Source organism: Nycticebus coucang, chromosome 19, assembly GCF_027406575.1.
Source record: "Nycticebus coucang isolate mNycCou1 chromosome 19, mNycCou1.pri, whole genome shotgun sequence".
Taxonomy (NCBI): Eukaryota; Metazoa; Chordata; class Mammalia; order Primates; family Lorisidae; genus Nycticebus; species Nycticebus coucang.
In genome coordinates, this window is record NC_069798.1 from 994,272 (window position 1) to 1,021,122 (window position 26,851).

The following is a 26,851-nucleotide window of genomic DNA, read 5'->3' on the forward strand; positions in this document are numbered from 1 at the left end:
ATCCTCTCCGATTCCCCTGTGGGTGGGGATGGTTTTCCCCATTCACCAGATTCTAATTGGCATAAGTCTGGGGATTTGTGTGCTTTAGTTCTAGATAATATTTCTTTGGTAGTATTCTATTTTTCTCTCTTTTCTTTTTGGAACTACTGTTTTCAATGGCCTGTGATCTGTTACCATTGTTTTTTTTCTTTTCTTTTTTTTCCCCATTTTAGTAAAAAAATAAGTTACTCTAGGTAAGTTTCTGATTTACTATTTTGGGGGAGAAGTGAGTTCACTCTGTTTCCCAGCTAGAATGCAGAGGCCTCAGCCCAGCTCACAGGAGCCTCAAACTCCCGGCCTCCAGCAGTTCTTTCCCAGCTTCCTGAGTAGCCGGTGCTACAGGTGCCACCTCAATGCCTGGTTAGTTTTTTTTTTGTTTTCTATTTTTAGTAGAGACAGGGTCTTGCTCTTGCTTAGGCTGGTCTGGAACTCCTGAGCTCAATGATCCTCCCTCTTTGGTCTCCCCAGAGTGGTAGGATTACAGGCGTGAGCCACCATACCTGGCTAATTTACTACTCTTTATTAATAATCATTTGACAGTCATCATTTAAATCATGAGAGCTCTTTTTTTGTCATTTATTTATTTTTATTTTTTATTTTTTTGAGACAGTTTCACTATGTCACCTTCAGTAGAGTGCAGTGGCATCACAGCTCACAGCAACTTCAAACTGTTGGGCTTAAGTGATTCTCTTGCCTCAGCCTCCAAGTAGCTAGGACTATAGGCACCCATCCCAACGTCCAGCTATTTTCTTTTTTTTTTGTTTTGTTTCAGTTTGGCCAGGGCTGGGTTTGAATCTGCCACCCTCAGTATGTGGGGCTGGCGGCCTACCCACTGAGCCACAGGCGCCACCCATGGCCATTTTTTTTTAAATTTTTGTTATAGTTGTCCTTGTTGTTTGGTAGGCCCAGGCCAGGTTCTAACCCACCGGCCTCAGTGTATGCAGCCAGTGCCCTAATCACTGAGCCACGGGCAACACCTGTTCCTGATATTCTAATAGTCATGCTGTATGCTTTTCTCGGAGGCAGTGGGGGGCTTTAAAATACAGGAGTAAACCTAAATGTCCTGACTTGGTTTTATTTCCTGTCCCTGTCTTGCTCCCTCACCCCTTCTTCTTTATGTCCCCTCTACCACGTGACTTTGTCTCTGTTTATAGTCTCTCCACTACCCCCACCCTTTCTTGTACTCAGAGTGAAATTTTCCTGCACCTGCTCAGGTGTGTACCTTTGGCTTAAGCTAATGGCTGTCCCCGGGTCACTACTCCACAGAAGATGAAGAGAGACTGGGAGATGAATTATAGCTGGGTTGGGTTTGGAAAGTTGCCTTAGGCTCGAAGGGTTTGGATTTGGGAAATGTGGAAGAGCTATTTATTTTCATCCACCCTGGCTGAATTTGAGTCTGGCTCTAGGTATCAGTTTGTCAAATGATGAATTTCTTACATTTAGAGGCTTTTTCCTGAAGTTCCACCAGGGTTGTCCAACCTGTGGACTGCATGCAGATTATCTGAGGACTTTTTTCCTTATTTGTGGTATCAGATATTGTGAAAATTATGCCTGTGGACCAGCTTTCGTTAGTGTTTGTGTATTTACTGTATGGCCAAAGACAACTCTTTCCAGTGTATGGCAGAGAAGAAAACAGATTGGACACCTTGCATTCCCGGCCCTCTTGCTGTGGTGAGCTGATAGAGGCCCAGCAGCTTTTGCAGAAGGTTGAGGGGAAAATTGCCTTTAAAGACAAATATTGTGATCCAGGTATAAAACAGCAGAGGTAGATGGAAAGATAAGGACAAAAGTGCAACTTTAAAAATTGTTACCAATTCAGAGATTTAGTTATTTTGGCAAATATACCAGTGCCCTTTAAGTCTGTCTTATTTTTAGAAAGCTGACTTTTTCTCTAGACATGATGGTTTCTGGATACTTACTTGCAACAGAACAAAACAAAAGTTCCTATGCTGCATCTCAAGGCATAGCTCTTTGATTTTGGTAGACTGAGTATCACTGGACGTGTTGATTCAGTCCCCACGATGTCGTATCACTGGATGTGTTGATTCAGTCCCTAGGATGCCCAGCAGTGTTAACGCTTAGAGTTTCTGCTGGACCCAGGAATGTTTCTTTTTATTGTGGCCACTTTTTTTCTTTTTTAGAGATGAAATGCATGAACTTATTAATAGATTGGATTTACCCACTGTAACTAACATGTTTGTTTCCTAATAAAGTTCTGTCTGTAGGAAAAACGGTACAGAAAGTCAGCCATTGTCACACCCTCTCCTAACACAGTCAGCTGTTCATGGTCACCCATCAGGACCAGCAGAGACACAAGCTAAACCTGCGCAGTCCTTGCAGGGCCAGTCCCTTTCTGATAGGACTTCACTACTGGAACGAGTACAAGGTACTGAACTATTAGAAATTCTTTCTTAATTTATATATTTTGATTTTCACTTCCCCATTTTTGAACTGTATTTTATGTTTTTATTATGCTGTCATGGTAAAGTAAAAATGCTTGAGTTTGGCATATACCTTTTCTTTTTCTTTCTTTTTTTTGAGACTGAGTCTTAGTATGTCGCCCTCAGTGGAGTACTGTGGCATCAGAGCTCACGGCAACCTCAAACTCTTGGGCTGAAGCTATTCTCTTGCCTCAGCCTCCCGAGTAGCTGGGACTACAGGCGCCTACAACAACGCCCGGCTATTGTTTTTGTTGCAGTTGTCATTGTGGTTTAGCAGGCCTGGGCCGGTCCAAACCCACCATCTGTGTATGCGGCTGGCACCCTAACAGCACTGAGCTACAGGGGCCAAGCCCATTTATAGTACTTTTATGAGAAAATATCTCTTATCTCATCTCCTGTCTTTACTGATTTAAGCTAAAACCCCCTTTCCTTTGGAAACCATGTTGTTGGATGGCCATAGCAGAGGGAGCCTGTTTATTTGCCCCTTTCATTTTTCCTATCAAGAATTGTTTTTGTTCATAATCTTGTTTTTGTATAACTGCTAAATTATAAATTTTAAAACGAATTGTTTTTAGGGCTGGGCACTGTGGTTCACACCTATAATCCCAGCACTCTGGGAGGCTGAGGCAAGTGGATTGTCTGAGCTCACAATTTGAGACCAGCCTGAGCAAGAACAAGACCCCGTCTCTAAAAAAAAAAAAAGCCAGGTGTTGTGGCAGGCATCTGTAGTCTCAGCTACTCAGGAGGCTGAGACAGGAGAATTGCTTGAGCCCAAGAGTATGAGGTTGCTGTGAGCTATGATGCCACTGGACTCTAGCCTTGGGACAACAGAGTGAGACTCTGTCTCAAAAAAAAAAAATTAAAAAAAAAAAAAAAAAAAGAAAGAAATTGGCTTGGTGCCTGTAGCACAGTGGTTAAAGCACCAGCCACATATACCGAAGGTGGCGGGTTTGAACCCAGTCCAGGCCAGCTAAACAACAGCAACAAAAAAAGACAGGCGTGTGGCAGGTGTCTGTAGTCCCAGCTACTTGGGAGGCTCAGGCAAGAGAATCGGTTAAGCCCAAGAGCTGGAGGTTGCTGTGAGCTGTGATGCCACAACACTACTGAGGGCGACATAGTGAGACTCTTGTCTCAAAAAAAATAAAAACAAAAGAAATTGTTTCTAACAAAACCAAGTTGAATGCTTTGGAAATACTCAAAGGTAAGTCATTTGAAAAAATTGCTATCAAATTGTGGAGAAAAAAACTACAAAAATGTGGGGGAAATTCTTTAAGATAAAAGTCATGGGCTTTTGCTATCTGATTCCTTTTAAGTACTCTACATTGTCTTTCTTCAAAAAAATCAAAACTGGAAATTGACAGCTATGGGCTTAGATAGCAGTGATACTGTGTAACTCCAAGCTGTATGTAGTTCATTACCCAAAAGGCCTTGCTTGATTTTATAAGAGTGATGAATGATGCACATTTGCGCACACATGTTTAAGTTTAAAAAATCTTAAGGGATATTTGTATTTGTCTTGATGAAAAATGTCATACACAGGCTGGGCGAGGTGGCTCATGCCTGTAATCCTAGCAGTCTGGGAGGCCAAGGCAGGTGGATTGGCTGAGCTCACAGGTTTGAGACCAGTCTGAGCTAGAGCAAGGCCCTGTGTTTAAAAAATAGCTGGGCGTTTTGGTGGGCACCTGTAGTCCCAGCTACTAAGGAGGCTAAGGCAAGAAAATCACTTGAGCCCAAGAGTTTGAGATTGCTGTGAGCTACTTTGCCGTGATACTCTACAGAGGGTGACAAAGTAAAAACTCTGTCTCCAAAAAGGAAAAAAAAAAAGAAAGAACGAAAAATGTCATTTACAGGGAAGTAGTGAGAATAGTATTAATGTCCTGTCTCACAAACAAGAAAAAAAAGCTTTTTAAGAAGTAAAAAGATAGGCCTGTTGCTCAGTGGTTAGGGTGCTGGCCACATATACTGGGGTTGGAGGGTTTGAACCTGGCTTGGGTCTGCTAAACAACGACAACTGCAACAAAAAAATAGCCGGGCATTATGGCAGATGCCTGTAGTCCCAGCTACTTGGGAGGCTGAGGGAAGAGAATCGCTAAGCCCAAGAATTTGAGGTTGCTGTGAGCTGTGACGTCATGGCACTCTACTGAGGGCAACATAGTGAAACTCTGTTTAAAAAAAAAAAAAAAGTTAGGGCGGCGCCTGTGGCTCAAGGAGTAGGGCGCTGGTCCCATATGCTGGAGGTGGTGGGTTCAAACCTAGCCCTGGCCAAAAACCAAAAAAAAAAAAAAAAAAAAAGTGAAAAGATAAACCCCAAAATGGGAGAAATATTTGTAAATTATATATTAAAAACTTTTAAAACTTATTAAAAAGACAAATGGGCAATTACAGGATTTGAATAGGCATTTTTGTATGGAAGTTGTACAAATGAGCTATAAACACTCAAAAAATACTCAATATCATTAGTGCGTTAGGGAAATGCACTTCAAAACCACAGTGAGGTACCACATTACACCCACTAGAATAAGTATAATTGAAAAAGATGGGAAATAGCAAGTATTAGTGAGGAGCTAGAGAAATGAAACCCACATACATTGCTGATGAGAATGTAAAATGGCACTTTGGAAAACAATCTGACAGTTACAGAAAACATCTAACATAAAGTTGCTATAATGATACAGAAATGTCACTCCTAGGCATATAACCAAGAGAAAGAAAAATGTATGTTCACGCATAAGTCTGTACCTGAACGTTGGTAACAGTGTTCTTCACAACGGCGAACAGGTGGAGACAGTGGAGACAGTTCAGACGTCCCTTAACTGACCTGGGAGTGGAGAACGCGTAGTGTGTCCACACGGTGGAGTGTTGTTCTTCCATAGAAAGGAGAGAAGTAGCAGTGTGTGCTGTGGTAGCTGACTATGGAAAACATTACTCTTAAGTCAGAGAAGACAGAACAGAAGGCCACAGAACATAGAATTCCATTTTCCATGGGCAAATCTGTAGATACAGAGGTGCAAATCCTTAGAAAGTAGATTAGTGGTTGTCAGCACCAGGGGTGGGGGAGCAGGGAGTTGAGTGCTGATGGGTCTGGCTTTTCTGTTTGGAATCATGAAAATGGTGGTGATGGTTGTACAGCCTTGTGAATATACCAGATTGTTTGCTTTAAAAGGGTCAGTTTTCTGGAATGTGAATTATAATATCAGTTTTCAAACCCATACACCTTACCCCTAGTAAGATTCTGTCATGCTGCTTTACCCCCCCTTTTATTACCACTTTTTCTGATATTTAAAAATTCCAGTTTGATGAAGATATTTCAAATTGTATATAAAACCAGCACATTGTACCCCATGATTGCATTAATGTACACAGCTATGATTTAATAAAATAAAAATTCCAGATATCATTTTATTCATACATATTTTAGTATGCTGCTCTAAAAATACTGTCCTTTTCTTACACGACCACAGTGGTATTAGCGCAGCTGGGAAATTTCTTTCTCAGCCTGGTGCACTAAGGATCTGCTGTCCCACGGTCTGCAGGAGGGGGCGCTGCTGCGTCTCTGGCCTGGGTGTCGTGTTGCCTAGGTGCCTTTGCCACCTGTCTGCTATCCTACTGTTTGGGCTGTAGTTTGTCTGCTCAAACTGGTGGTGTCATTTCTCTCATTTCTCCCTTCCTCACATTCCCTACAAAGCAGAAGTTAGCTTTTTTCTGCTAGATTCATATTCAAGTTTGTTGGTGTGTGTATAATTTTATGGTTCCTTACCTAGCACTTTTTCTTTTTAATTCAACTCATCCACAGTGAATTCCTATGCCATCATTTAAAAGAGCTTTTATTCTATTTCTTTTTTTTTTCAGACAGAGCCTCAAGCTATCCCCCTGGGTAGAGTGTCGTGGCATCACAGCTCACAGCAACCTCTAACTCCTGGGCTCAAGCGATTCTCCTGCCTCTGTCTCCCAAGTAGCTGGGACTACAGGTGCCTGCCACAACGCCCGGCTATTTTTGGTTGCAGCCATCATTATTGTTTGGCAGGCCCAGGCTGGATTTGAACCCACCAGCTCAGGTGTTTGTGACTGGCACCTTAGCTGCTTAAGTCACAGGTGCTGAGCCAGCTTTTATTCTATTTCAAGATAAAAATGTTCATTAGATTCTTTTTTTTTTTTTTAAGACAGAGTCTCACTACGTCACCCTCTGTAGGGTGCTATGGCGTCACAGCTCACAGCAACCTCAAACTCTTGGGCTTAAGTGATTCTCTTGCCTCAGCCTCCCAAGTAGCCAGGACCACAGGTGCCTGCCACAACACCTGGCCATCTTCTTGGTGCAGTTGTCATTGTTGTTTAGCTGGCCAAGGCCGGGCTCGAACCTGCCAGGCTTGGTGTATGTGGCTGGCGCCATAACCACTGTACTATAGGCGCCAAGACTTCATTTGATATTTTTATGTATTGTTGGCTATTTAGTTGATAGAATAACCTGGTCTCTCGCTTTTTATTTTTGTTTTCTTAAACAGACTCACCTAGTGATTTTCATTTACGATCATGGATGAATAATGAAGTCAAGGTAAAGTTTTATGTATTAGCAATTTTTAGAGCATTGTAGCAAAAGTTCATATTCCACGTTTGTAAGTGTTATATTACTTAGAAATATTTTACTTGCTTATAGTAGAACTCCAACTTCTTTAGGGTTAGTTCATTTCAAGTAATTACAAGGTTCAGTGGGAGTGCAGCACCTGGGACTGTGGGTTCTTAGACTTGTTAGAGCTGTCTCCATCTCTTTGCTCATCTAGAATATTAGTTCCACGAGGATAAGCATTTCTCTGTTGTTGTTTGTTTAATTTTTGAATTGTGCTAAGAACAGTTTTTGGTACGTAGTTGTCACTCAATCATTTCTTGAGTAATAGTCAAATTGTCTTCATTTGTAGGCAAACCTTAGCTGCCTACACTCTTAATACTCATGATCAAAAGAGAAGAGAAGGCTGAGTATGGTGGCTTACACCTGTAATCCTAGCATTATGGTAGGCAGGGCAGGAGGGTCACTTGTATTCAGGAGTTCAAGATAGTCTGAGCAAGAGTGAGATCCCATGTCTACTAAAAGATTAAAATTAGCTGGGCATTCTAGTAGGCGCCTGTAGTCCCAGCTATTGGGGAGGCTGAGGCAGGAGCCCAGGAGTTTTAGAGGTTGCTGTGAGCTATGAGGATGCCACTGTGGCCTAGCTGGGGTGACAGAGCAAGACTCTGCCTCAGAAAAAAATTAAAAAGACAAGTCGTGGGTGGTGCCTGTGGCTCAAAGGAGTAGGGCGCTGGCCCCATATACCGGAGGTAGTGGGTTCAAACCCAGCCCCGGCCAAAAACTGCAAAAAAAAACCCCCAAAACAAACAAGTCTAATGAGCTCACTTGGGTCATACACCCTCCGTTAGGTAACTCAGTGTGCCAAGGGCTAAGTTGGGATGAGCCTCCATCTTCTGTCCACGTCTGTATGTGTGCTGTATATGGGTGTGTATGTACACGCACAGGTAGAGGAGTGCAGCCCACCACCCACCAGACCATGTGAAGTAAAAAGAGGCTCTTCAGAGGAAGTGGTTCTGAGCAGATAAATAGCTTATGTCCAACATAAACACTAAACCTGGACTTCAGGCATGCAGTCTCATGAGATTTACTTATAAAATATAAATACTGTTAAAACTTATAAAAGGACATGCAATTTTTGTCTTACATTTACTTTATTAGACTTTTAAAGATCATTTAAATATAATGATTGCCAGGCTGGGCATGGTAGCTCATGCCTATAATCCTAGCCCCCGGGACACCAAGGCAGGTGGATTGCCTGAGCTCATAGGTTGGAGAGTAGCTTAAGCCAGAGCGAGACTCATCTCTAAAAATAGCTGGGTGTCGTGGCGAGCGCCTATAGTCCCAGCTACTTGGAAGACTGAGGCAAGAGTATTGCTTGAGCCCAAGAGTTGGAGGTTACTGTGAGTTGTGATGCCACGGCACTCTACTAGAGGGTGACAAAGTGAGACTGTCTCAAAAAAAAAAAAAAAAAAAAAATAATAAAAGAATGAGACAGTAAAACTGGAAAGCACAAAACAGGTGTAGAAGCCTGAGATACTTGATTAAAAAGGAAAGGAAATAAGAATAGCAGAAAGTACGGCGGCGCCTGTGGCTCAGTGAGTAGGGCGCCGGCCCCATATGCCGAGGGTGGCGGGTTCAAACCCAGCCCCTGCCAAACTGCAACAAAAAAATAGCTGGGCGTTGTGGGGGGCGCCTGTAGTCCCAGCTACTCGGGAGGCTGAGGCAAGAGAATTGCGTAAGCCCAAGAGTTAGAGGTTGCTGTGAGCCGTGTGACGCCACGGCACTCTACTCGAGGGCGGTACAGTGAGACTCTGTCTCTACAAAAAAAAAAAAAGAATAGCAGAAAGTATGTTAGCAAACTGAGATGGGAGAGCTGGCACTATAATGTATGAAACCTTCATTTGGCTTCTCCTGGCAGCTGTGTCAGTGAATGTTTTGTGGGTCTCATTGTCAGACTGTAAAAGCGAGGCCTCTGGTGTCAGGGTGGAAACGTTTTCCAGGCCTTACCAAAAAGGCAGAGATACTTTGCATGTTGTTCTTGCCCATATGGATTTGTTCTCAATTTTTACTACGAAAAATTTCCAAACATAGAGTTTATATTGCACAAGTGTTAACATTTTTCATGTTCATATGAAATATTCAACTATTTCATATTTGTTTAAATACTAATAAATCACAGTAGCCCCTGGTGACCCTGTGTCTTGCATATTTATGGGAGTAGCTCAGCACTGTCCTTTCTAAGGATAAAATTGTAGTGAGATCCCATGTTTTTATCTTTAAAATTAGTGTGTATTGGCTTGGTGCCTGAAGCTCAAGTGGCTAGGGCGCCAGCCATATACACCAGAGCTGATGGGTTTGAATCCCGGGCCTGCCAAACAACAATAACAACTACAACCAAAGAAAAAAAAAAATAGCCGGGTGTTGTGGCAGGCGCCTGTAGTCCCAGCTACTTAGGAGGCTGAGGCAAGAGAATCTCTTGAGCCCAGGTGTTTGAGGTTGCTGTGAGCTGTGATGCTACGGCACTCTACCCAGGGCAACAGTTTGACTTTGTCTCAAAAAAAAAAAAAAAAAAAGGAGAAAAAAATTAGTATGTATCTTGCAATCTAATTCTTAAGCTGGTATTGTTTTAATGTATATTGAATTTTATTGTGAAATAAAATCAACATGTAAAGGGAAATGTTAAATTTGTATGCTGGCCTTGAGTGTCCTTAATTACATGGTTCCTGGGGTGAGGAGTGCAGAACTGATTGTCCAACACAATGGTAATAAAAGTTACTTAGGTGAAGAGTGTGGAGTCTGACTCCTCTGTCGTGACCTGTGCTGCTCGAGTTCCTCTGTGCATAAGTACTCTAAGTGCACCATGAGGCTCTCTGAGTTATGTGCAAGCCATTTGAGGGAAGCCTTAATTTTTATTTATTTTGAGACAGAGCCTCAAGCTGTTGCCCTGGGTAGAGTCCTGTGGCATCATAGCTCACAGCAACCTCCAGCTCCTCAACCTAAGTGATTCTCTTGCCTCAGCCTCCCAAGTAGCTGGGACTACAGGCGCCTGCCACAACGCCTGGCTATTTTTGGGTTGTAGTTGTCGTTGTTGGCAGGCTTGGGCTGGATTCTAACCCACCACTTCTGGTGTATGTGGCGCCTTAGCCGCTTTAGCTACAGGCGCCAAGCCAAGGGAAGCCTTAATTTTGAAAGATGTCTTACTGGTTGGGTCAGTGAGGGAGTGACGTGGGGGCAGGGAGAAGAGTTTTAATACATGTGGAACACAACTAGCCCTTTGTTGCCTAAATGTGATTTTCACATACTGAGCACATTGCAGGTTGAAAAAATACTTGGTCCTTTTTGTAGCCATGTCCTATACTCTTCAAAGCAGTGAGTAAACTTCTCCTACTCACCATTTTATTTCTTATAGAACATTGGGCTTGATGCTGGAAAACATTCTGAAGATGAGATTCCAAACAGTGACTTAAGCTGCACTAGCTTATTAGAAAATGAGAGGCCCGTGTCACCGGCAAGCTTGGAAGATTCTTCTGGTACTGCAGAGCGACTTATGTTTCCCCAGGGCTTTCCCTGCACCTGCTTGGTTCTCCTTTGTTATACTAGTAATTATGCCAAGTTTTTGGGGTTTCATGCTCCCATTTTCTTTCTACAGAGCTGTGATGCCACAGGACTCTACCCAGGGCGACAGCTTGAGGCTCTGTCTCAAAATAAATAAAACAAACAAACAAACAATAAAAAGAAAGACAGCATTCAAATGGCTACTTTTGTTGAGTGATGGGATTTAAAATTGTATTTCTATATATCATCTCAATCCTGATGTGATTCTACTTACCTCTCAGTTTAACATCATTAGGGTACAAAATAGTCACCTGAAGGTGCCACTCAGTATAAAGCATTATGTTTAGAAATTGGAGGAGCAATGAAGTGTGTACCCTCTGCTCTTGAAGAAACCTCAGCTTAAGTGTGGAAAAGAGATGCATAGCCAAAGTTCAGATCATATTAAGTGTACCTCAACAGTGTAAAAATAGCTGGGAATTGTAGGGGGTGATAAATCAGTTCCGAATGAGGAAGGCATGTCTGAAGCTTTGTGGAAAGAGCAGGGAGGAGCACATGTTGGGGCAGGAACGACATCAGTAGAGGCTCTGCTGAGAGACAGGCCACGTTTGGGGAGCAGCCCCGGGCTTTGGGTTGTGTGTTGTCAGCACCAGTGTGGGGCTGTGTTGGTTAAATAAACCCAGAAAAGTAGGCTGGACCAAATCATGAATGGCTTTGAAGGCCAAGTTGATGAGCTAAGCGGCTTAAATAGAACGTATAAATAGTGTCACAGGTTTATTGCCACAGGAGTTTTCAGATTTTCTTGGATTGTGGAGTTGTATAGATAAGGACTTATCAATCTGAATTTATCAGATCTTTGATTGTTTTAATGAGCAAGATTCTTGGAGGTGAAATGCTAAGTCAAAGGTTATAAGTATAGTAAGACTCTTAATGTTGCAAAATTAACCTCTACAAAGGCACTGCTGACTGACTATACCATTGCTATGATTGACAGCCTTTGAGTTAGCCTTGCCGAGCTGGGTGTGGCCACCGCTGACCCTCTGCAGTGTTTCCCCTCCTTGTTTTTCTCTGATGAGGGGCTTGCTTATTCTTTTTTGATAGAGTTAACCTTTTGCTATACCATTTTGTGAATAGTCTACTCTTTTCCCTTTGATTGTTGGTACCACATTTGTCCCAACTTTTGATAATATGGCAGGATCCTGAATCTGTCTGTACTCTTTTTTTTTTTTTTTTTTTTTTTGAGATAGAGTCTCACTTTGTCGCCCTCAGTAGAGTGCCTTGGTGTCACAGACGACAGCAACCTCCAACTCCTGGGCTTAGGCAATTCTCTTGCCTCAGCCTCCTCAGTAGCTGGGACTACAGGCGCCCCCCACAACACCCCGCTATTTTTTGTTGCAGTTTGGCTGGGGCCGGGTTTGAACCCGCCACCCTTGGTATGTGGGGCCATCCCCTACTCACTGAGCCATAGGCGCCGCCCTTTCTGTACTCTTAAAGAGGTTAAACATTTAGCTTATACTAAAATGTTCATAATGACTTATAATTGACTGAAATTACAGTAGTTTCCTCATGTCAAATATAAAAACAAAATCATATTTTTTGAATACATAGGCTGAGTGTCACTGTTGTCCTCTGTAGAGTGCTATGGCATCAGAGCTCACAGCAACCTCAAACTCTTGGGCTCAAGTAATCCTTTTATCTTAGCCTCCCCTTAGCTGGACTATCGGCACCTGCCACAACGCCCAGCTATTTTTAGAGACTGGGTCTTGCTGTGGCTCAGGCTGGTCTCAAACTCCTCAGCTCAAGTGATCCTCCGACCTTGGCCTGCCAGAATGCTAGATTACAGGTGTGAGCCTTCATGCCCAGTGTTAAAATCATATTTTGACTCATGTATATGTTGTATCAGCACCATAGCCAGGTGCAATAGTGCCTGCGTATAGCCCCAGCTACTCAGGAGGCCAAGGCGGGAGGATTGCTTGAGTTTAGGAGTTTGAGCCCAGGCTGGGCAACATAGTGAGACCACATCTGTAAAAAAAAAAAAAAATAGTCACTACTTAAATGCCTTTCCTATTTTTTCTCCATTTTCTTAATAGATGATGATGATATTGATGATGAAATGTTTTATGACGATCATTTGGTGGCTTATTTTGAACAACTGGCAATGCCAGGAATGATATATGAAGACCTAGAAGGCCAAGGAGCTCCCGAAACAGATTTCAGATTACCCATAAGTGACCTTACTCGGGTATGTTCTAGTCTTTATGGATTTTCAGAAATTTGACAATGGAAAACTACTATTAATCTCACTGGATATAAACATTAAATTAGAGCCTTTGGACTGTTTTTCCCAAGTACAAATTGATGAGAAATGCCTCCTTTCCCCTCACTTATAGAACATTAAGAGAGTAATTCAGTGACTGTCTACACGCTCACCCCCAGATCTCCTGCTGCTAGTGTCTGCCTCCTTTCATTTTCTCTCTCTCTTCACACATGCTTTCTCCCCTGAACCATTTGAAGGTGAGTTGCAGGTAGTATGACACTTCATCCAAACACGGCAGCATTCATATCCTGTGAGTTAGGACATTTTCTAATGTAATCATAATACTGTTATGTAACTTGATATGACAGTTTAATGTATAATCCATGGTCAAATTTACCTTGTTGGCCCCAAAATGTCCTTTATTTTTGCTATTTTGAACCAGAATTTAGTCAAAGATTATACTTGTATTTGATTATCTTATCTCTTTATTTTCTTTCTATTTGGAGTTGGTCTTTCCTGACATTAAACATTTTGTAGGCTGGGTGGGTAGCTCATGCCTGTATTCCCAGCAGTTTGGGAACCAGAAGCGGTAGGCTTGAGAGGCCAGGAGTTTAAGGCCAGCCGGGAAACACAGTGAGGTCCCATGTCTACAAAGGATAAAGACATTACCCGGTGTGATGGCATTGCCTGTAGTCCCAGGTATTCTCGAGGCTGCGGCAGGAGGATACTTGAGCCCAAGAGTTCAAAGATTCCAGTCTGGGCAGCAGACTGAGACCTGACTCTGTCTCCTCAAGAAGAAATAAGATCGGCTCAATGTCTGTCCCTCAGTGGTTACAGCATCAGCCATAGGCACCAGGGCTGGCGGGTTTGAACCCGGACCAGGCCACCTAAACAATAGTGATGATAACAACAAGAAAAAAATAGCCGGGCGTTGTGGCGGGCCCCTATAGTCCCAGCTACTTGGGAGGCTGAGGCAAGAGAATTGCTTAAGCCCAAGAGTTCATTGCTGTGAGCTGTGAAGCCTCAGCACTCTAAAGTGGGCGACACAGTGAGACTCTGTCTCAACAACAACAACAACAACAACAAAAAAAAACAAGAAGAAGAAATAAGATTATAAAATCTAGGCTCTCTGTTTTGTAGGACAACCCCTAATATAGACAGACCTGATTTTTTTCTCCTGACTAGATTAAACATTTTGGCAAGAATTCAGATTAAACAGTTACCTTGTCATTGGGCTCGTATTTACCACAGGTGATGTTGTATTCCTCTTCCTGCCTCACATCCGACATTTAAGTCTGTTCGTTACTGGTAATGCTACACTTGGATGGTTTTGGTTGAGGTGGTAGTGGCCAAATATCTCCTTACAGAAGTACTTTTCCCCTTTGTTACTCATAAGTTATCTCTGGGATGAAACAGACATCTGTGAAAGCGTTTGTTTGTACATTAAAATCTTGTGAACATCCTGTTCTCCAGCAACCCTTCATGAACTGGTTTTAGTGTCATTGCTAAAGCCCCCTGGGAATAGTTACTCGTTGGTGGTTGTGATGGTGATTTTTCTGATTCCTTCTACATTAATAACCCTGACCTGGCATCCTTCGGGTCTGCTCCCCATGTTTCCCTCCTCAAAATGTTTAACATTTTTTTTAAAGACAGATTCTCAAGCTGTCACCCTGGGTAGAGTACTGTCGCATCATGATAGCCCACAGCAACCTCCAACTCTTGGGCTCAAGCGATCCTTTTGCCTCAGTTTTTCTCTTTCTCTCTCTTTTTTTTTAAATTTATTTTATTGTTAAATCATAGCTGTGTACATTAATGCGATCGTGGGGCATCATACACTGGTTTTATAAACAGTTTGACACATTTCATCACACTGGTTAACATAGCCTTCCTGGCATTTTCTTAGTTATTGTGTTAAGACATTTATATTCTACATTTACTAAGTTTCACATGTACCCTTGTAAGATGCACCGCAGGTGTAATCCCACCAATCGCCCTCCCTCCACCCATCTTCCCCCTCCCTCCCTTCCCTTTCCCTCTTCCCCATATTCTTAGTTTATAACTGGGTTATAGCTTTCATATGAAAGCCATAAATTAGTTTCATAGTAGGGCTGAGTACATTGGATACTTTTTCTTCCATTCTTGAGATACTTTACTAAGAAGAATATGTTCCAGCTCCATCTATGTAAACATGAAAGAGGTAAAGTCTCCATCTTTCTTTAAGGCTGCATAATATTCCATGGTGTACATATACCACCATTTATTAATCCATTTGTGGATCGATGGGCAGTTGGGCTTTTTCCATGATTTAGCAATTATGAATTGGGCTGCAATAAACATTCTGGTACAAATATCTTTGTTATAATGTGATTTTTGGTCTTCTGGGTATATACCTAGTAGAGGAATTATAGGATTGAATGGCAGGTCTATTTTTAGATCTCTAAGTGTTCTCCAAACATCTTTCCAAAAGGAATGTATTAATTTGCATTCCCTTTTTTTTTTTTTTGTAGTGACAGAGTCTCACTTTATGGCCCTCGGTAGAGTGCCGTGGCCTCACACAGTAATTTGCATTCCCAACAGCAGTGTAGAAGTGTTCCCTTTTCTCCACATCCACGCCAACATCTCTGGTCTTGGGATTTTGTGATACGGGCTAATCTTACTGGAGTTAGATGGTATCTCAAAGTAGTTTTCATTTGCATTTCTCTGATGATTAAAGATGATGAGCATTCTTTCATGTGTCTGTAGGCCGTGCGCCTGTCTTCTTCAGAGAAGTTTCTCTTCAAGTCCCTTGCCCAGCCTGCGATAGGATCATTTGTTCTTTTCTTGCTTATACGTTTGAGTTCTCTCTGGATTCTGGTTATTACACTTGATCTTAGCCAAAAGGCCAAGAAGCGATTGGATTCTGCTTATTAAACCTTTGTCGGAGACATAACCTGCAAATATCTTCTCTCATCTCTCTCTCTTTTTTTTTTTTTTTTTTGAGACACAGTCCACTATGTGGCCCTTGGTAGAGCGCAGTGGCATCACAACTCACAGCAACCTCCAACTCTTGGGCTTAAGGGATTCTCTTGCCTCAGCCTCCCAAGTAGCTGCGACTACAGGTGCCCGCCACAACACCCAGCTATTTTTTGGATGTAGTTGGCATTGTTGTTTTGCAGGCTTGGGCCAGGTTCGAACCCACCAGCTCCAGTGTATGTGACTGGTGCCCTAGCCGCTGAGCTACAGGCGTCGAGCCTCATATTTAAGTTTTAATGTCTAAAGATAATAAGGGCGGGGCATGGTGCTTCACGCCTGTAATTACAGCACTCTGGGAGGCTGAGGTAGGTGGATTGCCTAAACTCACAAGTTCGAAACTAGCCTGAGCCAGAGCAAGACTGAGTCTCTAAAATAAATAAATAAATAAATGAATAGCCAGGCCAGGCACAGTGGCTCACGCCTGTAATCCTAGCACTCTGGGAGGCTGGTTGAGTGCCATGGTGTTATAGCTCACGGTAACCTCAAACTGTTGGGCTCAAGTGATTCTCTTGCTTCAGCCTCCCAAGTAGGTGAGGCCACAGGCATCCGCCACAATGTCCAGCTATTTTTTAAAAACGGGGTCTCACTTTTGCTCAGGCTGGTCTCAAACCTGTGAGCTCAGGCAATTCACTCACCTTGGCCTCCTAGCCACTGTGCCCAGCTTTGTTTAATTTTAATTTAAAAGATTTTCTGGGTTTTGTTTGTTTGCTTGTTTGTTTTGAGACAGGGTCTCACTTTGTCGTCCTTGGTAGAGTGCCGTGTTGTCACAGCTCATAGCAACCTCAGAAACTTTTGGGTTCAAGCGATTCTTTTCCTTCAACCTCCTGAGTAGCTGGGACTATAGGCACCCCCCACAACAGTTGGCTGTTTTTAGAATGGGTCTCATTGTGGCTCAGGCTGGTCTTGAACTCATGAGCTCAGGCAATCCACTTGCCTCAGCCTTCCAGAGTGCTAGGATTACAGGCCCTAGCCACTTCGCCCAGACCGTTTAAAAAGATTAATACAGCTAAGGTGTTTTTTCAACAGGCAAGTGAAAACAGTAGCTTACACTGTAAATTTCGGTCAGAAAATAACAGTTCTCTGATTTCCCATGACTTATGCTCTCCGGGAAGTTCTGAAATGATTCACCAAGAATCAGAGGAAGGCCAAGTTGTTTGTCTATCGGGGACTGGTAAGTATTGATTGACATATTCCCTTGTTAAATTCTGTTTGACTTTCTTTAATAAAAAATTGGTTTAGTTTTGTTTAGTCTATATTAACCCTTCTCTGTCCTCAGACCTTTGTGTTCTAAGGTATGTTTCTAAAGAGTTTTTAATAATACCAAATATATTATTTTTATTAGAAATACTGTAATATAGATCTTTTGGATTGGACATTACGAATCATTATATTATCTTTATTTACTTATTTAATTTTTTAGAGACAGTCTTACTTTGTTGCCCTTGGTAGACTGCCATGGAGTAACAGCTCTCAGCAACCTCAGACCCTTGGGCTCAAGCATTTCACTTGCCTCAGCCTCCCAAGTAGCTGGGAGTACAGGTGCCCACCACAATGCCTGGCTATATTTTCTTTTCTCTCCTCCCCGCCCACCCCCCATTTACCCCCCACACAGAGTCTCAAGCTGTCATCCTGGGTAGAGTGCTGTGGTGTCAATGCTGACAGCAACCTCAAACTCTTGGGTTTAAGCGATTCTCTTTCCTCAGCCTCCCAAGTAGCTGGGACTATAGGCGCCCGCCACAAAACCCAGCTATTTTTTTGGTTGCAGTTGTCATTGTTGTTTAGCTGGCCTGGGCTGGGTTTGAATCAGCTAGTCTTAGTGTATGTGGCCCGTGCCCTAACCACTGAGCATAGGCTCTGCCACTCAGTGTTTTTTTTTTTTTTTTTTTTTCTATTTTTTGTAGGGACAGGTTCTCTCTTTTGCTCAGGCTCATCTCAAACTCGTGAGTTTAAGCAGTCCACCCGCTTCAGCCTCCCAGAGTGCTAGGATTAGAGGTGTGAGCCACTGTGCCTGGCCTGGCTATTTTATTGTTTATTTACTTATTGATTTTTTTATTTTAGAGATGCAGTCTCGCTCTGGCTAGTTTCGAACTTGTGAGCTCAGGCAATCCACCTACCTCAGCCTCCCTGAGTGTTGGGATTACAGGCCTGAGCCACCATGCCTGGCCCTTATTATCTTTAGACATTAAGAATTAGATATGAATTCTCTCTGGTTTCATTTGTTTCATATATTTTATTGCTTCTTGGACCTTTGGACAAGATGAAGTGAATTTTATTCATTTAAAAATTTTTTAAAAACAGGATCTTCCACTGTGTTCCCCAGTGTGGAGTATGGTGGTATGATCATAGTTCACAACTACCTTGAACTCCTGGGCTCAAACAGGTGTCCTATCTCAGCCTCTCAAGTGACTAGGAATATAAGCATGCATCACCACACCTGACTAATTTCTTTTTTTGTTTGTTTTTTTGAGATAGAGACTCACTGTGTCACCCCTGATAGAACGCCGTGCTGTTACAGCTCACAGCAACCTAAAACTCTTGGGCTTAAGTGATTCTCTTGCCTCAGCCTCCCACGTAACTGGGACCATAGGCACCCACCACAATGACCAGCTATTTTTTTATTGCAGTTCTTTAGCTGGCCAGGGCTGGGTTTGAACCCGTCATCCTCGGTATATGTGGCTGGCACCGTAACCATTGTGCTACAGGCACTGAGTCTTTTTTTTTTTTTTTTTATTGTTGAGGATTCATTGAGGATACACCTAATTTTTTTTAAAAGTTTTTATTTATTTATTTTTATTATTAAATCATAGCTGTGTACATTAATGCCATCATGGGGTACCATGCTTAAAAAGTTTTCGTGGAGGCAGCGCCCATAGCTCAGTGAGTAGGGTGCTGGCCACATACACCGAGGTTGGTGGGTTCAAACCCGGCCCGGGCCAGCTAAAATCAGCATGACAACTGCAACAACAACAACAAAAATAGCCTGGGCTCTGCGCCTGTAGCTTGAGCGAGTAAGGTGCCAGCCCCATACACCAGAGCTGGCTGGTTCAAATCCATCCCGGGCCTGCCAAACAACAATGACAACTATAGCCAAAAAATAGCCAGGTTTTGTGGTGGGCACCTGTAGTCCCAATTACTTGGGAGGCTGAGGCAAGAGAATCGCTTAAGCCCAAGAGTTTGAGGTTCCTGTGAGCTGTGAGGCCACAGCACTCTACTGAGGGCGACATAGTGAGACTCTGTCTCAAAAAGAAAAAAAAAAGTTTTTGTAGACCCAAGGCCACTCTATATTTATTGCCCGTGCTGGTCGTAAAGTCCTGGCTGGAAGCAGTCCTTCTGCCTTGGCCTCCCCAGTCCTGCTGAGGGGGCAGCCCCGTAAACTCTCTCTGTGTGGTGGTTTATCAGGTTTTATTGCCTCTTACCTTGCTCATTTTCTCATATGTAAATTGCTGAATTTGTAATGTGAATGCTGAGTATCAGGCAGGAAGCAGTTATCCCATTAGATCACTCAGATGTTGAGATGCTTTTTCTTCTTTTTCTCTTTTCTTTTTAGGTACTTCTGTAGGTACTGAAGCTGTTAGAAAGCATGTAGAGGCCGTCTTGCCGTTTTCCTCTAGCACCTGGAGAGCTGAGGCAGGAAAGGCAGAACATTGGAAGGGTATTTTTGCAGATCTTGGCAGAGTAAGTTTATATGTAATTTTTGTTAATTTTTTATGAAAAGGAATTTTGTGTTTATATATCAGTTTTTTTTCAACAAAACAATTAGTGCTGACTTCTCAAAGATAAAGTACAAAAATCATTACTAATGGTGTTTCTGTGTGTTTATATCTTTGATATCGCTAACATACTAAACATACAACTGTATATATTTTTGACACTTAAATTATAAAACAGCAAACTGGTCATCTTTTAAGTTGCTCAAGAATATTTTTCGTTCAGTTTTTTCTACTTGTTTTTTTTTTTTTTCATTTGAATATGTATTTATTTAGAATGTAGCACTAACACCATGATGATAAACTGTCACAAATCTGTACTAAGAAGCACCCAATCTTTAAAATATATTGTTTTCCACAAGTAATTTAAGTATAGCTTTATTATTATTTGGTAATAGAGTCAAAGATGACATTTAGATCCTTTAGCTTTGGGGCATGTGGTAACATCAAAATGAGGGTCTAGTCAGGCAGTGGAAAGAAACTCAAAAGCAGTTTCTTTTTCTTCCACTAGTTCCTTAGCAGTAAGATCCATCTTTTCACGAGAGAAATCATTAATCGGGAGACCTTCAACAAACTTCCAGGTCTTATTCTTGATTACAACAGGGAATGAGTAGAGCATATCATCAGGAACACCATAGGAGTTGCCATCAGAGATAACGCCCAGGGATACAAACTCCCTCTGGGGTCCCAAACCAGATGTCTCTGACGTGGTCAGAGATGGCTTTCGCAGCAGACATTGTACTGGATAGTTTTCGAGCCTTGATGACAGCAGCCCCACGCTGCTGCACAGTCATGATGAATTCTCTCTTGAGCCAGCTGTCCTCTTTTAGAGCTTCATAAACACCAACTTCCTTTCCTTGCAATTTCACCTTGGCATTGTTGACATCTGGATACTGAGTTGAGGAATGATTTCCCCAGATACTGACATTCTTTACATCATCAGCAGTCACACCAAGTTTAAGAGCAATTTGAGATTTAGCTCGATTGTGATCCAAATGAGTCAAGCAACTGAAGTTCTCCTTGGGGATGGATGGAGCTGCCTTGGAGGCGCTGGGTTACCCACAACAATCACGTTAACTGACTTCTTGGCATATTTCTCCAAGGCTGCACCCTGGGATCAGAAGATCTTCACATTTGCTTTCAGTGAATCTTTCCTCTCCATGCCTTCTCTTCTTGGCATGGAGCCCACAAGAATGGCCACATCCAGGTCTTTGAAGGCAACCTCTTCTTTATCTGTTGCAATGACATCCTTCAGGAGGGGAAGGGCACAGTCTTGCAGTTCCATTAGGACACCATCCAGGACACCCATCATGGGGGTGATATCCAATAGCAGGAGAATTACAGGCTGGTCTTTACCAAAGACAGATCCATTTCCAATACTGTAGAGCAGTGAATATGCAATTTGACCAGCTGCTCCAGTCACAAGGACTCTGATTGGTTCAGACCTGATTGAGAACTGCACGGACAATTCGAACACCTGCAAAACGAGCCGCAGGGAGCCAGGTCACCTCTACCGCGGAACCTACTCCAGTTTTTTCTACTTGTTAATGATACCCTATTTCTTCTACACTTGGAACTGAGTAGTAATTTCCAACTCTTACCTATTTTTCAACCCCTTTTGAGCAAATAATGACTTGGGAGTGTAGAGTGATTTTTACTATTTAGAGGGAGTGTGTATGCTTCTATGTAGAAAGAGTCATTTTGGCTGGGTGCGGTGGCTCAGGCCTGTAATCCCAGAACTCTGGGAGGCCGAGGTGAGTGGATTGCCTGAGTTCACAGGTTCTGCACCAGCCTGAGCAAGAGCAAGACCCCTTGTCTAAACATAGCCGGGTGTTGTGGCAGGCACTTGTAGTCCCAGCTACTCAGGAGGCTGAGGCAAGAGAATGGCTTGAGTCTAAGAGTTTGAGGTTGCTGTGAGCTGTGACTCCACAGCACTCTCCTGGGGGCAACAAAGTGAGACTCTGTCTCAAAAAAAAAAATAAAAAAAGAGTCATTTTATTCTTAGGATAATCCTTTGTGTGTATAAAGTGGCAAGAGAGAGGGGATTATCATTTCCAGGGAGATGAAACCCCCTGACTGAGCCCCGTCTTCGTGTGTCTTCATCTGCAAGCCTGTGTCTCAGGTTTTGTTCTTTTGTTTGTTTGTTTTTGAGACAGAGTCTCACTCTGTGACCCTGGTAGAGTGTCGTGGTGTCATAGCTCACAGCAACCTCAAACGCGTGGACTCGAGCTCTTTTTTCCTCAGCCTCCCAAGTAGGGTTTGTTGTTTCATGTTTATTTCCATTACGCCCCTTCACATTCAAGGAGTTACTGAGTGTGTTTGATTTATTGCCTCACCTACAGTCTGTTTAGTACTCTGTCATGCTTGTCCCCACCAGACTAACCTTGTCATGGTGGCTTTCCTCGAGTGTGAGACCCCTGTGTCCTGGGTGTTCAGTATTCTGTCATGCTTGTCCCCACCAGACTAACCTTGTCATGGTGGCTTTCCTCGAGTGTGAGACCCCTGTGTCCTGGGTCTCACTGTGGTCGTTCTTTAGGTGCAGTACAGTCGGCCACACATCATCTGTCTCCTCCTACTCTCTGCATTTTTCTCCTTTCCTTCCCTAATTCAAATCATAATCTTTCCAGTCAGGGGTCAAGTCCCTGGTTCCTTTTTAATGACTCCTTTTATAACTGTGTGCTAGAAGATAGTATTTTATTATGTACAGAAATACACAGACGTTGCCTATGCCGCAGGCTCAGGAGTGTGTAACTCGTCAGAAGAACCAGTTGTATACAAGTGCATGTGAAGTTCAAAGCCTCCCTCAGGTAACCAGAGCAGAGTCCATGGTGCTTTCCTCCGCAGACTGTGCTGGGTCCTTGTCATGTGCATGACCATTGCTGTGTATGTGGAGTTGATGAGGCAGTGTTATGGGGCTTTAATATGCTTAGTGAATGGATGTCCTGTCCTCAGCAGTTAGTGGTAGCAAATTCGGAAATAAGAAAGAGACAGCATTTGTTAGTTACTTGATTTTTGTTAAAACCTGATAGTTAAGTTTTATAAATATAGTAGAGCCTCCGTAGTTGACCACCTTCCTGCACTGACCACCTCCTTATTGACCTAATTTTCACAGACAGGACCTGCACATGTGTGTATCAGTAGTGTAGGCCTGGTTCTTCATGCTAAGTACCTCTGTATGGGAACCAACTTACAGAGTGGTCAGCTTGCTGAGGTTCTACTGTATGTCAGTCTGTGGACATTTAAATTTGTGCCTAGGATTTTGTTCTTCTATGGTACAGTGAACGTTTTACTAATTAGTGACTATATGCCATTAAAACCAAATTTTAGTATCATCAAATACAAATTGCTAGGGAACCTTGGTGAGGTCATTTCAACTAGGAACCGCTCTTGGCAGTAGGTGTGGGATGATATAGGTCATACACAGATTATCCCCCTTCTTGAAACAGCAGGAAAATAAAATAAATACTTAGATTACTATAAAGTAAAGCAGAGTCCATGTGATTGAATCACATAGCACCTATTGTAAGAAGTCTCCAGTGCTGATTGAGTTGTGTTCTGAAAGTTTTTGAAGATTGGAATTCTTCCTCTGAAAGTAAAAACACAATTTCTGATGATTCATTTCTAGTCTATCTTCTGCTTTTTTTTTTTTTTTTTTTGTGCGACAGAGTCTCAAGCTGTGGCCCTGGTAGAGTCCTGGGGCATCACAGCTCATAACAACCTCAAATCCTTGGACTTAAGTGATTCTCTTGCCTCAGCCTCCCAAGTAGCTGGGACTACAGGCGCCCGCCACAACGCCCGGCTATATTTTGGTTGTAGTTGTCATTGTTGGTTAGCAGGCTTGGGCCTTGTTCAAACCCGCCAGCCTTGGTGTGTGTGGCTGGCGCCCTGCCCACTGAGCTACAGGTGCCACTCCAGTCTGTCTTCTAAGAAAACATTTAGTCTGTAGGCTGACTAGGTTCTGTAGGAGCCTAGAGGCCTCTGAAGGGAGCCTTGAAGAGAGGCAGTGGGTGTGGAGATGAGGCCTGGGCTGGCCTGTCGCAGCCGAGGGTTAGGAGAGGATGTGCAGTGAGTACGTTTATCAAAACTTACTGTTAGGATGGGGAGAAAATTCTTCACCTGTAGCTCCGACTTGTAATACATCACATTGTTTCATGAAATGGTGATTATTTTTCCAGCAGTTTGAGGCCATGCAGTTGGTGTTACTCTGTGGTAACTATATTGTGTCCTTGATTTGGCAAGATCAGTAGCCCACTTTTCTTACTGAATGACATCTGCAGAACTCAAAAACACGAGCTACCATCTTAAGCAAATTGATTTCTTGTTACGTTACTGTGCATAGGAAAGAGATGCCCCACCCACTGAAGTTATGCTGTCGCAGGGTGCCTGGGCATCATCTGGGAGTGGAAGCTGTCTGTGCCTAAAAAGGGAAAAGCTCAAAAAAGAAACTGTCAGGGGGACATGAGGTAGCAAGTTAGTATTTGTATGAGTTCTTTATGTATTGAATCTTAAGATTTTTGTCTTTCAGAATTCTCCCATTCTGTTTATTCTTTTGTAAGTATCTTTTATTACCTGTTACTACGTAAACATTTTTCACCTATTAGAGAATCCATCATTGTTCTCTGCTCCATTTCTTCAGTGGTCAGGACCACTCTTTTTTTTTTTTTTTTTTTTTTTTACCATTCTGCATTTTCTTCTAATATCATAGTTTTATAAACTATGGTGTGTGGCTCGGCGCCTGTAGCTCAGTAGTTGTGGAGCTGGTCATATACACTGGGGCTGGCAGGTTTGAACCTGACCCAGGCCTGCTAAACAACAACTACAACCAAAAAATAGCTGGGTGTTGTGGCGGGCGCCTATAGTCCCAGCTACTTGGGAGGCTAAGGCAAGAGAATTGCTTAAGCCCAAGAGTTTGAGGTTGCTGTGAAGTGTGACACCATGGCACTCTACTGAGGGCAACATCATAAAAACTAAATAAGTAAAATAAACTATGGCGTGAGTTTTGAATCTGGATTAATTTTTTTTTTTTTTTTTTTTTTTTGTAGAGACAGAGTCTCACTGTACTGCCCTCGGGTAGAGTGCTGTGGTGTCACACGGCTCACAGCAACCTCTAACTCTTGGGCTTACATGATTCTCTTGCCTCAGCCTCCCAAGCAGCTGGGACTACAGGCGTGCGCCACAACGCCCGGCTATTTTTCTGTTGCAGTTTGGCCAGTGGGTCCGAACCCGCCACCCTCGGCATATGGGGCCGGCACCCTACTCACTGAGCCACAGGCGCTGCCTGAATCTGTATTAATTTTTTCCCACTGCCTACTTGTCCAGTATTTATTAAAATAAGGCTTGCTTTTTTGCTTTATTCTGTACATCTCTATTTTTCACATATTAAATGTAATTTAATTTAAAATTTTGATAAAATATATATAATAAAATTTACCATCTTACCCATTTTTAACTGTACAGTTCTGTATGTGAAATCTATTTACACTGTGCAACCAATCCCTAGCATTCTACTCAGCTTACAAATCTGAAGCTCTGTGCTCATTAAACGATAGCTCTCCAGTTACCCCGTGGTGACTACCATTCTATTTTCTTTCTCTACGTACGTATAGGATTTGACTACTTTAGGGACCTCATATAAATGGAACCATACAATATTTATCCTTTTTTTTTTTTTTTTCATTAAGTGTGATGTTTTCAAGGTCTATTCAGATTGTAGCATACATTAAAAATCTCAGTCTTGGGTGGCACCTGTGGCTCAGTGGATAGGGCGCAAGCCCCATATACCGAGGGTGGCGGGTTCGAACCCAGCTCTGGCCAAACTGCAACAAAAAAATAGCTGGGTGTTGTGGTGTGTGCCTGTAGTCCCAACTACTTGGGAGGCTGAGGCAAGAATTGTCTAAGCCCCAGAGCTGTGAGTTGTGAGCTGTGATGCCACGGCACTCTACCCAGGGTGACACAGTGAGACTCTGTCTCTAAAAAAAAAAAAAAAAAAAAAACCCAGTCTTTCTTATGGCTGAATAATATTCCATTTTACACACCACAATATATGTCTCTCCTTATCTAACCGTGGACACTTGAACATTTCTGCCTTCTGGCTATTGAGAATAACATTGCTATGAACATTGGTGTATACATTTTTTTAAGTCCCTGCTTTCACATCTTTTGGACGTATACCTAAAAATGAAATTCCTGGGTCTCGTGATAGTTTGATGTTTGGGGTTTTTCATGGAAGCTGTACCATTTTAACAGTCTTACCAGCAGTATACCAGGTTTCCATTTTCTCCATATCCAACACTCCTTATTTTTTCTTATTTTTGATTATAGTAACCCTTATGGGTACGAAGTAGTATCTCATCGTGGTTTTGATTAGCATTTCCGTAATGATTAGTGGTGTTGAATATCTTTTCATGTACTTTTTAGCCATTTGTATATCTTTTTTGGGGAACAGTCCTTAGCCCCCTTTTTAATTGGGTTGTTTGTTTTCTGTTGTTGAGTTGTAGGAGTTCTTTATATTATCTTGCATAGTAACTTCCTACCAGATAAATGATTTGCAAATGTTGTCTCCCATTCCATATATTGTCTTTTCCTTTCTTGGTACTATCCGTTTGTGTATAGAAGTTTCAGTTTGTGACATAATGTTATCTATTTTTTATTTTGCTATCGGTGGTTTTGGTGTAACATTCTTTTTTTTTTTTTTTTGTAGAGACAGAGTTTCACTTTATTGCCCTCGGTAGAGTGCCGTGGTGTCACACAGCTCACAGCAACCTCCAACTCCTGGGCTTAGGCGATTCTCCTGCCTCAGCCTCCCGAGTACCTGGGACTACAGGCGACCGCCACAACGCCCAGCTATTTTTTTGTTGCAGTTTGGCCGGGGCTGGGTCTGAACCCACCACCCTCGGTATATGGGGCCGGCGCCCTACTCACTGAGCCACAGGCGCCACCCTGGTGTAACATTCTTGAAATTTTTTTGTTTTTTTTGAGACAGAGTTTCACTTTGTTGCCCTAGGTAGAGTGCCCTGGCATCATAGCTCACAGCAGTCTCCAACTCTCAGGTTCAAGCCATTCTTTTTCCTCAGTCTCCTGAGTAGCTGGGATTATGGGTGCTCAACACAACACCCGGTTATTTTTAGAGATGGGGTCTCGCTCTGGCTCAAACTGGGCTCAAACCTGTGAGCTCAGGTAATCCACCCACCTCAGCCTCCCAAATGCTAGGGTTACAGGCGTGAGCCATCATGCCTGGTCTGCATCCATGAAATTGTTGTGAAATTTAATGTGATGGCGATTTTCC

At 42.7% G+C, this 26,851-nt stretch overlaps 1 protein-coding gene and 1 pseudogene across 3 annotated transcripts in view; one reads left to right on the forward strand and one right to left on the reverse strand.

Moving 5' to 3' along the window:
* Positions 1 to 26,851, forward strand: part of CEP192 (centrosomal protein 192) — a 151,132-nt gene that overhangs the window by 15,549 nt on the left and 108,732 nt on the right. For both annotated transcript variants that reach the window (XM_053571227.1, XM_053571228.1), the window contains exons 5-10: positions 2,253 to 2,425; positions 6,980 to 7,029; positions 10,448 to 10,568; positions 12,681 to 12,832; positions 16,886 to 17,030; positions 19,407 to 19,534. In XM_053571227.1, the coding sequence (XP_053427202.1) occupies positions 2,253 to 2,425; positions 6,980 to 7,029; positions 10,448 to 10,568; positions 12,681 to 12,832; positions 16,886 to 17,030; positions 19,407 to 19,534 (769 nt within the window). The remainder of the gene's footprint in view (positions 1 to 2,252; positions 2,426 to 6,979; positions 7,030 to 10,447; positions 10,569 to 12,680; positions 12,833 to 16,885; positions 17,031 to 19,406; positions 19,535 to 26,851) is intronic.
* On the reverse strand, positions 19,812 to 21,089 carry LOC128571637 (malate dehydrogenase, cytoplasmic-like; annotated as a pseudogene). Its single transcript, XR_008375942.1, has one exon. The product of XR_008375942.1 is annotated as a malate dehydrogenase, cytoplasmic-like (transcript).